Below are 15,150 nucleotides of genomic sequence, written 5' to 3'. Positions count from 1 at the left end.
GATAAATAATTATAATTCAACTCTCACCAAAAGGACTCAAGAAATTAAAGATTAAGGCCAACGCTAGTTTTGGAAATGATGAAGCATTATGTTATTACTAAATGATTTGGGGTTCATGTGAAAATGTATAAATAGTTCATATCTAACGGTGGGTTTTAGTGAAAACATAATTTACTAATAAGTTATTAAAGGTGTAAGAATATTTTACTAGCACTATTATTTTTTTTATGACAAGGGTGACGGGACACTCAGGAAATTCATTGATTGAATGAGGAGATTACATATGTTTGAATCTAGGCAATAAAAGCCTATTCCTATTAAACTCATGCAAAAGGAAAGAGTGGTTGAGTTCCACCAAGAGTTAACTCTGGAGCTCACCTCGAAGGAAGCAAGTTTATCCGCACAAGTATTGTCTTCTCTATAAATATGAGAAACTCTTAAATTCAATAAAATAAGCATGCGACAACACTTACTCCAAGTGTTTCTTAGCTTCCAAGGAACTTGGAAGTTACCCTTGACTATGTCAACAACCAAACAGGAATCGCATTCTAACCAAACCACAGACCAACCCTTCCAATGAGCCAGAGCTATGGCCAAGATTGCAGCAAATAATTCGGCATAGAGAGAGTCTTGAATGTTCATATAGATTGCAAAACATCCCAACATTTCTCCAAAGTTGTTTCTGACAGTACCACCACCTCCAACATGACCTGGGGTGTAGGGAGGGCAACGGGCGCGGGCGGGCACGGGTAGTGCTTTCCCGTACCCAAATCCGCAATATTTGCGGGTACCCGTGCGGGTAGTGAGTATTTACGGGTACCCAACAGGTTTTTAACATTAATTATATATTTATATAATTTGTAATAATTAATATGTAAAAATAATTGTTACAAGAACAATATGATATCTATATGATAAGTTTATTATCATAGTCAAATATGTGTAATTTATTATGAAATAATAATAAAGTATATGATATATAATCTTAAAATAATAATAAATATATATAAAATTTAACTAAAAACTAAATATATAAATTTGCGGGTACCCGCGAGGCGGGTATCACAAAACCCGCTTCCGCTCATAAGCTATTATTGCGGGTACCCATTGCAGGTATTTTCACGGGTACCCACGAGTCGGGTTTTTTTGCCATCCCTACCTGGGGAGCCATGAGCAGCCCCGTCAATATTAATCTTCACCCAACCAGGATTAGGGAGGAGCCACCTCACTTCAGTAATAACATGAGTCAGGTTGAATTTTGGATCAACTCTGAAAGCTCTAAGCATCATAAACTCTTCCAAGGAAGGCTTAGCAATAGACTTTGAAAAATTACCAATCATGGTAGTGTCCCTTTGGATCCTCGCCAATGCTTGAGCAATGCTAATTGACTTGTTTTCAAACCTACAGTGATTTCTACAATGCCAAATTGTTGAGATTGTGCTAATAATATAGGCTATGACGACCTCAGTGAGCTGAGGACTCCCCTAGAAACTTGAAGAAGAGAAGCAATAAAGGACCTATCAATAGGCTTGCCAAGGAGGTTATCTAACCAATTCTAAAGAGGAAAAGCATTGGAACAATAAAGGAACAAATGGGGAGAAGACTATGCTGCAGCATGACAGAAGGTACAAACTGAGGCGAAAGGGATTCCTTTTTTTTGTAGGTTCTCATTAGTAGGCATTTTGTTGATGACAAGCCTCCAAGTATTGAAGGATTTTGTAGGAGGAATGAATATGAACCAAATCAATTTGCACCAACTCAATTGGCTAACTCCGAGCTTGAAGTAGTTATAGGCAGTTTAAGAGAAAGCCTCCCATCACTAGAGTGCTTCCAAACCAATTCATCACTCTTATCGGGATTAATCTGGATTCTAACCATAGAGTCAATAATTGAAGGAAATAAATTCATCCCACCTCAATTTACACATATCATAATTTTAATAATTGGAGAAAATAACTTATTTTATTTTCATTATGCTTTTAGTATTATTTTAGTAACTTAAGTTTAACAATTATAACAAAATTAAATTAATTATTCTATTTCTTTCTCACTTTTCATTTTTTCGAGAAGTTACTCTCATTTTTTATTATTGAAGCTTAATGGACAACTTAACATTGTCATGGTTGTCTAAATAAAATTGTAGTTAAAAGTTGTAAAAACAAAAAAAGGTCTACTTTTCATTTCTACTCTAACATTTTTTCTTCCATTTCAAATTCCAAATTTATCATCATTACTAATTGTCATACTTGATTTAATTTTAAAATTAGGAACATCGGATAAAGTGTCATATCATTTAATGTTTTTAAAAGGTGGTAGAAAGAATCTTGTATTCTAATACCAAATAAATAACAATAATATCTTATCAAGAAAAAAAATTACATATCTTCATGATTTCTTTTAAAATATTATTTCGAAAAAGTAGTGTAAAATGTTGACATAATTAAATCTTTTTTTTATAAATAGTGACAACTCATTTTTTATTGGATTCTAATAATTTATTTTGAATTCTCATATTTTGATGTAAATTTATGAATATTATATATTTTATGATAAATAAATAATCTCATTTTTTGTCCCAAGTGGCTTATAAAATGGGGACCCACCATCCATATGACGAGGGCCAGCCCTTATGGGTGTGTGGTAGGTGCGCTGCACAAAGCCCATAATTGTATGAGACCTCTTTTGTTCGAAATTTATTATAATTTTTTTTACTTAAATTAAATTATTTGATATTCAAATTTCATATAATTAAATTGGGGACTAAATTTTTTTCTCACACTGGGCCTACAAAATGTCAGGACCAACATTGCATATGGGTAGATGCGGACAAGATGATTGAGAGTTTAAATTTAATCTTAGGGCTCTTGTAAGGAAGTTTACTTATATACTTACATTCTACACTTACTTACTCTTTATTTCTTGCTATAATTATCTCACTCAGCTCTTACATTCTATATCTCTCTCTCATATACTGACTTGATCGTCAAAAAACATATTCAATTACATCTCCAACATCTCGCAAGCGACACTAGTAGATTCCACATTAGCCATCATACATCTAGACCCCGCCTTCTTAAGACTAAAGAACATTCATCATATAGCTAAAATCATTCATGTAAAATCATTAAAAAGAGAAGTAATATAGAGCAAACACATACCTGAGTATATTCATAGGGAATATGGTGAATGAAGTTTATATTGTCCTTTATCCCGTATCCAAATGCATATATATATGACCTGTATGCTAGTCCTAACAACACCTCCCCCCAACAATCTTATACAATTTGTGGTTCCAAATCTGGTTTCTGAGGTAGACAATTCAATGCTCACTCTTGCCCCTTCCACTGAGGAAATCAAAGCTGTTGTTTTTTCTATGAATGGGGAAGGGGTCTTGGACCTGATGTGTTTGAAGGCAGTTTTTATTAGACTTTCTAGGAAGTGGTTGGGAATGATGTGTGCAGATCGGTTTCTCAATTCTTCACACAAGATTGGTTGATGCCAAATCTCAATTCAAACACGGTGGTTCTTATTTCCAAGTCTTCTGGTGTAGACAGAATTGAAGACTTCAAGCTCATTTCCTTGGCTAATTTCCAATTTAAAATCATCACTAAAATCCTTGCTGATAGGCTTGTTCTAAAAGCCCCAAAGATTATATCCACCAATCAGAGAGGCTTTATTAAAGACAAGCACATCCAAGATTGTATTTGCATAACCTTAGAAGCTGTCAACCTTCTATATCATAAAGTATTTGGAGGAAACTTGGCCATTAAACTGGATATAAGAAAAGCATTTAACATTCTGGATTGGGAATTTTTGCTGGAAACTCTAGAAGCTTTTGGCTTTAACAATAAGTTCACTAAGTGGATTAATGTTATTTTGTTTTCTACTAAATTGTTCATTCAGGTCAATGGCCAGTCTGTGGGTTTTTTTAGCTGTTGTAGAAGTGTGAGGCAAGAGGATCCTCTTTCTCCTCTCTTTTTCTATATTGCTGAAGATGTTCTAAGAAGAGGAACATCTAAGTTGTTTGGTGAAAGGAAAATCAATGCAATCTCTGGTCCTAGGAGGTTGCAAACTACTAGTTGCATGCTCTATGCTTTTGATATTTTGTAAAGGAATCAAAAGAGAGCTGCTAGCCCTTAAATAGTTGATCAAGGATTATGCTCATGCCTCTGGTTAAGTTATCAATCTGAATAAGTGTAAATTCTACACTTCTTCAGCCCCTCCTAGGAAAATTCTGAATCTTACCTCTTGGCTAGGATTTTCAGTTAGTTATCTCCCTTTCTCTTATTTGGGAGTGCCTTTGTTCAAAGGGAAGCCCATGCACATTCATCTGCAACCCATTGCTGACAGAATAGTAAACAAGCTATATAAGTGGAAATGATTCTCCCTATCCATAATGGGCAGAGTTGAATTAGTGAAGTCCATAATTCATAGCATGATGCTTTATAATTTTCATGTCTATTCTTGGCCTACACAACTTCTGAAATATGTGGATAATTGCATTAGGAATTTTATTTGGTCAGTATACATAAATGTCAGAAAATTGGTCACGGTTGCTTGGCATCAAGTTTGTGTGCCTGCCAACGAAGGTGGTTTGGGACTTAGGTTTGTGGTTGCTTTGAACAAAGCTGCTTTGTTGAAGCTCTCTTGGGACATGCTATCCTCTTCTCAAGATTGGACTATCTTTTATAGGCAAAGATTCCATAAACATAGTAGACCTATTTCCACTTATATCAAATCCTCTATATTGCTAGACATTAAGACAAGTTGGAATACTACAAATGATAACTCAATATGGCTAGTTGGCAATGGTAATCTCATCAATTATTGGAGGGACAACTTGCTTGGCTCCCCCTTTGTGGATTATTTGAGCATTCCTGCCCCAATTAGAACTTCTCTATAAGCTTGTGTGGCTGACTTTATAAAGGATTTCAAGTGGACTATACCAAACTGGATGTTTGTTTATCACCCTCAAATTGTTTGCCTCATTGCCAAAACTAATATTTTTGTTGCTAACATTCAGTACAAGTTAGTTTGGCAAAAAACTAATGATAGTCTCCTTCCTAGGAAAGTTGCCTTTCAATGCTTTTCCCCCTATTACCCAATCTCAATGGTGAAAACTATTTGGGGACTTCACAAAAATAGGATGTCCACATATGACAATTTACAAAGGAGGGGTTTGTCTTTTACTTCTATTTGCACATTATGTCTGGCAACTCAAGAAACCTCAAACCACTTATTTTTGCATTGCCCATTTGCTGTCACACTTTGGAATTAGCTGAATTGCATGCTTAGTGCAAATATAGATACAAACTCCACTACTACAATTCTTTAAGTGTGTTTTAGAGGTTGGAGTCCTCAAGTTAAAGAGGTGGTTGTTGCTGCCATCATCAACATTGTCTCCACAATTTGGTTCTGTAGGAATAGGGCCAGAATTGATTGTGCTAAAACTACAACTTCCCAAGCAATCTCTAGAATTAAAATGGCCCCTTCCCTATCTGGTAACTCTACCAAGTTGTGCTCTAATCCTACCTTGCAAGAGCTGGTCATTCTTAAGATGTTTAAGGTGGATATTAATTATCATAAAGCTCATGTAATATGGGAATTCCTTTGTCTCACCCCTTCAGTTGGATGGATTAAAATTAATATTGATGGTGCAGCTTGAGGCTCACCGAGGCATGGTGGTGGGGGTGGTATCTTCAGAGATAATGAGGGTGCAATTAAGGGTTGTTTTGCAGCTTACTATGGTATTCAAGACTCTTTCTTTGCAGAGTTGCACTCTGCTATTATTGTTTTTGAGATTGTTGTTTTTAAAGGCTGGAAATACATTTGGTTGGAATGTGATTGAACTTTAGTAGTGGATATCTTCAATGGAAAATTTGCACCTCTTGGAAGCTCATTTGGATTTGGAATCAAGGTCTCTTTCTTATTCAATCTTTGAACTTTAAAATTTCTCATATTTATAGAGAAAGAAATGTGTGTGCTGATAAACTTACAACCTTTGGAGTGATGTCTAGAAGAGGTTATTGGTGGGACAATACACCACTTTTTATTAAGGATGAGTTCCTTAGGAATAACTTAAATTGTCGAGTTATACATTCAAGTGTATGTAATGACTTTCTTCCTCTTTTGCCTTATTGAAAAGCCACTTCCTCTTTTGCTTATTAGTTTCCAAGCCATGTATGTATCATACATTGACATCACATGAAGTTCAGATAGGTCACATAGACATGTCGTCAAAGGAATTAATATTGCAACTCATGAAAAGAGGAAGGACTAAATCACAATAAAAAGGGAAATGGATGATTGTGAACAATTAAAAAAAGATACATAAGTGTAATTAAACCTAACTATTATTGGTTAATGTGTGATTAAACTTAAAAAAGATTGTCCACTTGGCATTTTATTATGCTTAATTGTGCAACTAGATTCACTCTTGCAAGGTTAGTTATTGCATCTCCCCAACGTAATGTAAGCTTGAGAAAATACGAAGAGACTTTATTTGGGGCATGTATGATAAACAACGATCAAGTCACCCTTTAACTTTGGGAGAAAATTTGTAGACCTAAAAATGAAGGGGGTCTAGTTGTTCGTAGGATACATGAATTTAATAGATCTTTAATGATGAAATTTGGGTAGGGTCTAAGATGGAGATGGTAATACTACTTATTTTTAGTTGAACAAGTGGCTTTTCTCTCAAGTAGTCTTTAGGGAGGTTGCTATATCCCTAGTCCCGATATTTGATGTTTCTAATATAAATGTAAAATATTATGATAAGAGTACTTTAATGTGGAAATTTCAAAAAATTATTCTCTTGTTAATTGCTCAATTCTCGGTAGAAGTTCTAGCAAATCTCCCTCCTCCTTCAATAGGCATGAGCTCCATTTATTGGGGTTTATCACGCAATGGTCAATTTACTTCTAAATCTGCTTATGAATCTCTCCGACAAGATAATGATATTGATGCATGTCAATCCAGTTTGGAAAAATCTTCGAAAATGCGATAATCCTTTTAAAATTAGCCATTTTTTATGGGCGTGTGATGCATAATACTATATGGGTTAATTACCATAGATAAAATTTTAATATTGTAGAGAATCCAATTTTCCCTTTTGTGCTTAAGTAAACATGAAATGACTTTCCACCTTATCCGTGATTGTTCTTATGTTAGATATTTAGGACAACTTGGTCTTTTTTTATTTATCTAAACAATGTTTTTTCTTCATTGATGACTTTAATACTTTATTTGGTTGACAACAGAAAATAAGAAGAAATAAAGAGGTGAGAAAGAGAAATAAAAGAATTAAAGTAGATTTTTGTGATATTTGGTATACGAGAATAAGAAGAGAAAATGAATAGAAATATATATTTTCTTCTCTTACTCTTCTATTTGGTTGGATAGAAAATGAGAAGGGAAAGATGATGGTATGGTTCAAACAACAAAAATAACCCTAAAAAAGATAAACAAAACTGTTGTTTTATTATTAATTGAAAATAAATGTTATAATTTTATATTATATATTTTATTATAATTTCAATTGTTTTTAATCACTATTTTTATATTTAAAAAAGTATTTATGTATATTACTAATATTTAAAGCAAGAGAAATAATGTATGTATTGTTAATGTAAGAGTTTTCTATACTATCATTATATTATTCCTCATTCCTTTTCAATATCATTTGTTATCAAATAAAATTAATACAATTGAATGATGAATGATTTTCAATATCATTTTCAAGATCATTTGGCCAATTTGGAAACTTAGAAAAACAATATAGTTTTTAATGCATAATCAATTAAATGGCAAAAAATTATTACTATGCTATATAGATACATATAAAATAATAATTTATTAACATTTTTTAAATTAATACTTCAAAAATGTGGATATAGTTGATTGGTTGTATGAATTTGTAGTTTTACTTCCTCATATACCATACTGTCTTTGTTTCTCAAAAAAGTCAAAAGTTTTACACTTTAGTTCTTCTCCCCAAAAAAAAATCTTTCTCCCTAAGAATTCAACAATTTCAACCACATCAATCACTCACATTTCATTCCTCCAAAATAGAGATCATGGCAAAACTGAGATCAGGAGAAATAGACATAGATTCATACACAATCAAAGACACTGGAGATATTATCAGAGGTAATCATTGAAACCTTTTACTTTATGCAACTACTCAATTGTGTTAATCACTTATAAAATCAAAATATTTAAGGAGAAAAAAGGTGAATTATTCTAAAACATTTGGGTATAACTTGACTTATGAATGTGGTTAATTTATTTTTCTTATTAACATAGACCTAGTCACCTTAACCACTTCAAAATAATTCATTTTTGTATGAAACCATATATGTGGGCTTTGTTTGAATTTCTTAAAGGTGATATTTTTATTTGTTTGCAGTTGGGGATTGTGTGTTGATTCTTCCTTTAGATACGAGAAAGCCACAATATGTGGCGTGTGTGGAGAAGTTTGAGAAGGATAGTAAGAATAATATAAATGTGCATGTGAGGTGGTATTATAGGCCAGAAGAAGCTTTTGGAGGAAGAAAGAAATTCCATGGAGCAAATGAGCTTTTTTTATCTGACCATTATGATGTTCACAGTGCTGACGCCATTGAAGGGAAATGTGTTGTGCACCCCTTTGATAATTATGTTAAACTTGAGAATGCAGGTGCAAAGGATTTCTATTGTAGATTTGAGTACAAGGTTGCTACTGGGGCTTTTACACCGGACAGTGTTGCAGTGTGAGTTTCTTTATTGTTTTGGTAAACAATGATTTAGTTTAGTCAAAGATAAATTATTGTAATGCCCCATTTATCTTTGAAAGTTGGTATCGTTAATTACGTTATTCAAAGATTTATAAAGCAATTTAATCAATTTTTTGTCACCAATTAAGTCATTAGAAAGACAAACGTATGATATTTTAAATCTTTTGGAGACCTAATTGGTAATAAACAAACTTTCATCATTTTATTTATTGATGACATAATCTTTAGATAGTTTAATTGACCGTTTACTATATTTTCTGTTGACCGAATGGTGTTTTGATAATTGGAAATGGTGGTGGGTTTTATGTTTTTGATTTGGTTTTATGTTTTATAGGTATTGCAAATGTGACATGCCTTATAACCCAGATATCTTCATGGTGCAGTGTGTGAAGTGCCAGGATCGGTAAAATCACTGTATTTTGTTGTACTTTGTTACCTATTATTATGTTCTTTTCTTGGATGAAGGAATAATGAATACACTACTTGTAGGGACAGCCAAAAAGTTTTTTTTTACACTAGTTTATGCAAGAAACACCTTTCAATCTCTGTAGGTTCCATCATGCTTGTGTGGGCATGACCACTGAAGAAGCAATGGCATCGATCCAGTTTCTATGTTCTGATTGTTTATCTAATTGCAAGGTGAGACTACTTCATCTACTCCACAAATGTGTACTTTTTGCTTCTTCTGTATATAGTAAAAGTTCTAGTAAATTTAGGAGGCAAGCAGTGTTGGTTTCCTAATTGAAACATGAATATTTTCAAACATGTTTACTATTTCATATTTCATAATTGGAATTTGTGTTAACATATATGTTTCTTGAGTCTTACTACCAAACTTAGCTCAACTAAAATGATAAACATGACCCTTCATGAAAGATGATGAAATTAATCCAGTGGTCACAAAGATGTTAGTTTAAGGATTATGAAACAAAAAAGTTTAATTTGTTTCAAGGTATAACTTATTTTAAAGATGATAGATTATAGCTTAAGTCAAAATTTGGTTAACAAATAACAAAAGAGATTGTAATTTTTGAAAACTATTTTACAACTACTTGAAGTATTAGTAATATTATTGAGGAGTTTCTTCCCTCACTTGAAGAGGGATCTTATTAGTAATATTATTGCCATCATTGTTGTGCACGTTTTACTACATCTAAACATTCTCCACCATCCTCATCATCACTCTTTTTCATACCACCATTGTCATTTAGGAATGACAATGAGTACCCGAACTCGCAGGTACCTGCAAATAATATCTGTTATGGGTCAAGTTCGAGATTATGTTTTTTAGATATGTGGGTAATTAAGATCTATTATTGGATGAATTTGGGTTTAGGTAATGAGGTACCTAAACTTGCGGGTACTCGGATCTATTATTCATTCTTAAATAAATATATATATATATATATATATATATATATATATANATATTAATCATAATTACAATATTATATTGTTAATCCATAATTGTAATATCATATTAATTCGTAAATGTGATGTTATATTGTTAAGAAGTGATGTTATGTTGTTAATTTATATGTATAATGTAATGTAAAGTTATATTGTTATGTTGGTGGGTATTTACGAATTGATTGGATACACAAGGACCCACGAATAGTAGACTCGTTAAGTATAAGCATGGGTTTAAGTCCAAAAATGAACAACGAGACAAGTATATGAGAAATGCATTACACGGATCCATCTTAACTCATTGTCATCCTTATAATGTGAGTGCGTCAGCCCAACTCATTCAGCATCTTATCCAGATTATTTTGTATGTGAAAGTTTAACATCTTATTGTACTTAGCATTTTCTATATTAAAATTATCTTTTTGCCTACTAACTATTTTTTCCTTAATTATTTATCTCATGAAATATCTCTTCGTTGTTTTTTATTTAGTTGATTCTATATCTGTATTTGATGGAGATATATTATTGTGTAGGAAAAACTTGATGCTAGAACATTCCATGACAAAGGAGTGTCACCTGCCATTGAAGCAGTTTCTAACATGTTGGCTGTGAACAATGTAGAATATGCGAACATTGAAGGGGTCCAAGTAGGTATTGGAGAAAATGAGAATATTTGGCATAATTTCAGAAATGAAGAGCATAATGGTAATACACAAGAACATAGCCAAGTTCCAACAGTGATAAACCCTAATCTAGAAAAGATGGTAGGAAGGTATGGTTTTGGAAACCAAGCACAAGAGTTCAGTTGTAGCAGTCAGAGTAGTGTCAATAATAATGTAATACCAGTGAGTAGTTCTCAAAGGGTGATGGATGTTCTTAACAATATGGATGGCATAGAAAGTGGTAGTACTTTGTGGTGTGAAACCATTTATTTGCTTGAGGATCCAGTAAGGAGGGGAATGTTCCTTGCAATGAAGAATGATGCTTGTAGATTAGCTTGGATCAAGTTTAGGTGTAATATTAAGGACAACTGAAACTTTATCATATATCTCTTCTACTTTGCAGTTTGGTGGATTTCTTTTATCAGGTACTGCTGAGAAGTTAAATTTAAATAATTGAACTATTTATACTTTCATTTGGGCCATTATGGTTCATGAACTATTAAGATTCTGATTTTGTTTTAAATGGATTTGTGTTTTTTAATATAAGACCTTGTATTGTGCTTATGTATTTTATTTATTAAGGTTTATGTGCATTTTGCATATAAAATTGAGTGTTCTTTGGTGATGTAACATTACAGTCTCTTGCCCGAATATAATGCAATAGTACATACTTGCTTTAGTATCAATTATTGGGCAAAGGAATATATAGTTTAAGTGAAGATGATTGCACTTCCTTTTTTTTTATAAAGAGAATGCTTGCAAATCACACCAATTTTCGTTCATAAGAAGAAAAAAATTACAAATGAAAAAAGTTAATTGATGTAACATTATAATCTTAGTGACTCGTGAGTGACACTCTTATGTATGATTAGTGATGGTAAAACTAGTAATATCTGCATGATCGTTTGCATAGTCTACAATTTTTGTGTGGATAGAGCAAATAATTTAGCTCATTTGTTTATTAAGTATGCGGATATTTCTATTGGATAATGAGGACGACTTGTGGACGCAATGTAATGAAAAAATAAAAGTTCAAATAAATTATGATATAATATAATTTATTATCTTAAAAAAGATGTGATATAATGTGATTTGTTCAACTACATATAAAATATTAAAGTTTTTTTAAAACTTTTTTTGCTTCAACTATTTTTTTTTATTTTTTTTATATGATTTTTTTAAACAGACAATGCTTCCAATTTTGTTCATTAAAACAATGTGGGTACACTCGAGTCCCCTTGATTTTTACAGGTATAAACAAAACAGATAGAATGATCCATTTTATCATCTCTAATGTTTAAATTAAATGTTGATATTTTACCGGAATCAATTGACCCAAATAATGTTGATAGTAATTAAAATAAGAAATTCCAAAGGAAAGATATTTAGCCCTTCTAATTGTTAGTACTTTGAAAATATTGATGTAATGCAAGGGGGAGACTATTATTTCTGCATCACATATTTTTTGTTTAGATTATCATATTTCCTATTGGATATATGTCCCTTTAATATTTTGAAATTCATGTATGTATACACTAATAATCAAATGTGGTAATACATATAAGCTTCAAGTTAAATATTAGCTATTTAGCTTTAAGCCTTTAACCATATTATGCACCAAAAATAAGTTTTAACCATATATCGGCATTGGTTGCTTTTTGTTTTTTAGGCCAAGATGTTAATAAAGTTTGAAGAGCAAATGCAAAGACCAACCCCACTAAATACGGAGGTTAAACATTTCGGAATCTATAATTCGAAAGACTAAACCTATTTCTAGTGAAGTCCTAAAAAATGAAGCTAGGAATTGATTCCTATCAAGAGTAAGCATATGTAGATACTCCAAAAAAGACTAGCTTATCAACACAAGAATTGTCTTCCCTATATATATATATGTGAGACTTTGAATTCTATGAGTGTTATTAGAGCCTTGCATCCATTCCACTTTTTAAACAACTTCCAAGGGATAACTGCTCTGCCATTGAAAATATTCACTTCCAAAGTCAAGTCACACTTCAACCAAATGGCATTCAAACATCTTTTATGTGCAAAATCAATAGCCATGATAGTAGCTAGAAGCTCCGCAAAAAGAGCATCATGGATGTTAAAATAATGGGCAAAACAACCCAAAAAATCACCATTATTGTAGTCCATAAAGGTGCTCTCACCATCATGACAAGGAGCATAGTAGGCAACCTCATCAGTACTGATCTTGATCCATCCCATCGAGGGAGGGTGTTAAACTAACAACTTCAATAATATTAGGAGTCTTGTTGTAATTGATGTTGATATTGAAGGCTTTTAGAATAACAAAGTTCTGAATAGAAGAGTTTTGCAAAACGCTTGGAGTTGTTCCTCAGAAGTGTGGTATCTATTTTAATTTTGGCAATGGCTTGGGACAATGTGATTCTCCTTTCCTCAAACCTACTTTGATTTCTGCAATACCAATTTGTGCTAACTGTATGAATGATTACAGGAGCTAAGACATCTTCGACCAGCGGGCTCCATTGATTATTTTAGGCTAGCAGGATAGAAGAAGGTGTCCAAGTTTGTAAAGAAAATGCTACTCAATCATTGCCAAAGATCAGTTGCAAAAGGGCAACCCACGAAAATGTGCTCTAAAGTTTCAGAATTACACCTGCAAATGATGCAAAAAGACACTCGGGAACACCCCTTCTGTTGAAGATTCTCATCAGTTGGCATCTTCCTATTGTGTAATCTCCAAGTGATGAAAGATTGGGATGGAGGAATGGCATCAAACTAGATGGTTTTGCACCAATTCAAGTGATTACCCAGAGGCATGATTAATGAAAGAGCAACTTTATGAGTAAGAACACAATCATGTGTTCCCTGACAAGCTACTTGATCCTGGATATAAGAAATATTTATTCATGCTATAACCTCTGAGATTATTTGGGAACAAATCATTCAAAATATTTGGAATTATCCCTTTAGAGTTATGAGTGAAATATCCACACTAGCAAGGAGAGAAGAGGGAATCTCAACATGGATTTGAATGGAACCCGTCAGAGGAACACTTAACCAATTATTCCTCTAGAAGCTTATCGTATAACCATGTCCCACCCGCCATATGGAATTGGTAAAAGTTGTATGCCAACTATTTTTTATATTAGGTCAAATTGAAGATCTAAAGTGTCTAGTAGTGGGGGATCTAACTTTGCCAAATCTTTGCCTAGCATAGAACACAACCCAATCCTGTTTAGAGGAAAGCATTTCCTAAGCCAGCTTCAGCATGGTTACTTAGTTAATAAATTTTATGAACCTAATCCCTAACCCTCCTTCTGCTGTTGGAGTGCAAACTTGTCGTCAGGCTACAATGACTAGCTTTTTTACTCTTGTGTCACTAGACTAGATGAAAATTATGATGTTGTTGTCCACATATTTTAGTAAATTGGATTGTCAAGGGTAAATGTGAAAGTTGTAGATCAACGTACACTGAATGATGGACTTCACCAACTCAATTATGCTCATGATGGAAAGAAGAGATCATTTCCATGAAGCGAGCTTAAGTATGATTTTATCAGCAATCGGCTGAAGATGAACCCTTCTTGGTTTTCCATTTAGGGGAACCCTAAGTAATTAAAAGGCAGGTTGCTAGCTGAAAATCCTAGTGTAGTAGCAAGACTTGCAATTTTCCTAGCTGAAGTTTGACTAAGTATAAAATTTGCACTTGTTTAGATTATCATGATGACCTAAAGCTTGAGCATAATTAGAAATGAGGTCATTAAGTGTCACTAGCTCCCTCTTAATTCCCTTATAAAAGATTAAGACATCATCAACATACACAACATGACTTAGAGTTTGCAATCTGCTTGGACCATGATTGGTTAATCTTACAATCCATGATAAGCTTGGAAATTCCTATATTGAGAACATCTTCACCTATGCAAAAAAGAATGGGAGATAAATGGTCTCCTTGTCTGAAACACCTTCTACAACTAAAGAAATCAATATTTTGCACATTTATGTCTATAGACGGCTTAGTAGAGTGAAGAATAGTACTATTCGAATTGGTGAATTTCCCATTGAAATCAAAAGCCTTGAGAGTGTCTATTAGAAAAACTCAATCTATTATGTTAAAAGCCTTTTTGATATCTAGTTTAATAGCAAGATTGCCACACAAAAATTTGTGATCAAGAAGGTTGATAACCTCATAAGCTAAGCAAATGGAAGCATGAATTTGTCTCTCCTTCATGAAGCCTTTCTATTTAGGGAATATTATTTTGGGAGCAATGACAACCAACCTATCAACTAGGATTTTTGTGATAATTTTAAATTGAAAATTG

The 15,150-nt window shown here is 33.0% G+C and overlaps 1 protein-coding gene across 1 annotated transcript; it reads left to right on the top strand.

Annotated features, from left to right (window-relative positions):
- LOC109333890 (chromatin remodeling protein EBS-like) lies at window positions 7,992-11,218 on the top strand. Its single transcript, XM_019569471.1, has 5 exons — window positions 7,992-8,148; window positions 8,408-8,750; window positions 9,109-9,177; window positions 9,326-9,413; window positions 10,718-11,218. The coding sequence occupies exons 1-5, from the start codon at window positions 8,076-8,078 to the stop codon at window positions 11,216-11,218; spliced, it is 1,074 nt and encodes a 357-aa protein (XP_019425016.1). The 5' UTR covers window positions 7,992-8,075.

The sequence above is a fragment of the Lupinus angustifolius genome, chromosome LG19 (genome assembly GCF_001865875.1).
Source record: "Lupinus angustifolius cultivar Tanjil chromosome LG19, LupAngTanjil_v1.0, whole genome shotgun sequence".
Classification (NCBI taxonomy): Eukaryota; Viridiplantae; Streptophyta; class Magnoliopsida; order Fabales; family Fabaceae; genus Lupinus; species Lupinus angustifolius.
The sequence above is the reverse complement of the archived record's forward strand: the minus strand, read 5'-3'. Positions and strand labels throughout refer to the sequence as shown.

Coding starts and splice junctions, on each gene's coding strand:
- LOC109333890 (XM_019569471.1), top strand. CDS start 8,076: ATGGCAAAACTGAGATCAGGAGAAATAGACATAGATTCATACACAATC. Junction 8,149..8,407: donor CACTGGAGATATTATCAGAG/GTAATCATTGAA, acceptor ATTTGTTTGCAG/TTGGGGATTGTGTGTTGATT. Junction 9,178..9,325: donor TGTGTGAAGTGCCAGGATCG/GTAAAATCACTG, acceptor CAATCTCTGTAG/GTTCCATCATGCTTGTGTGG.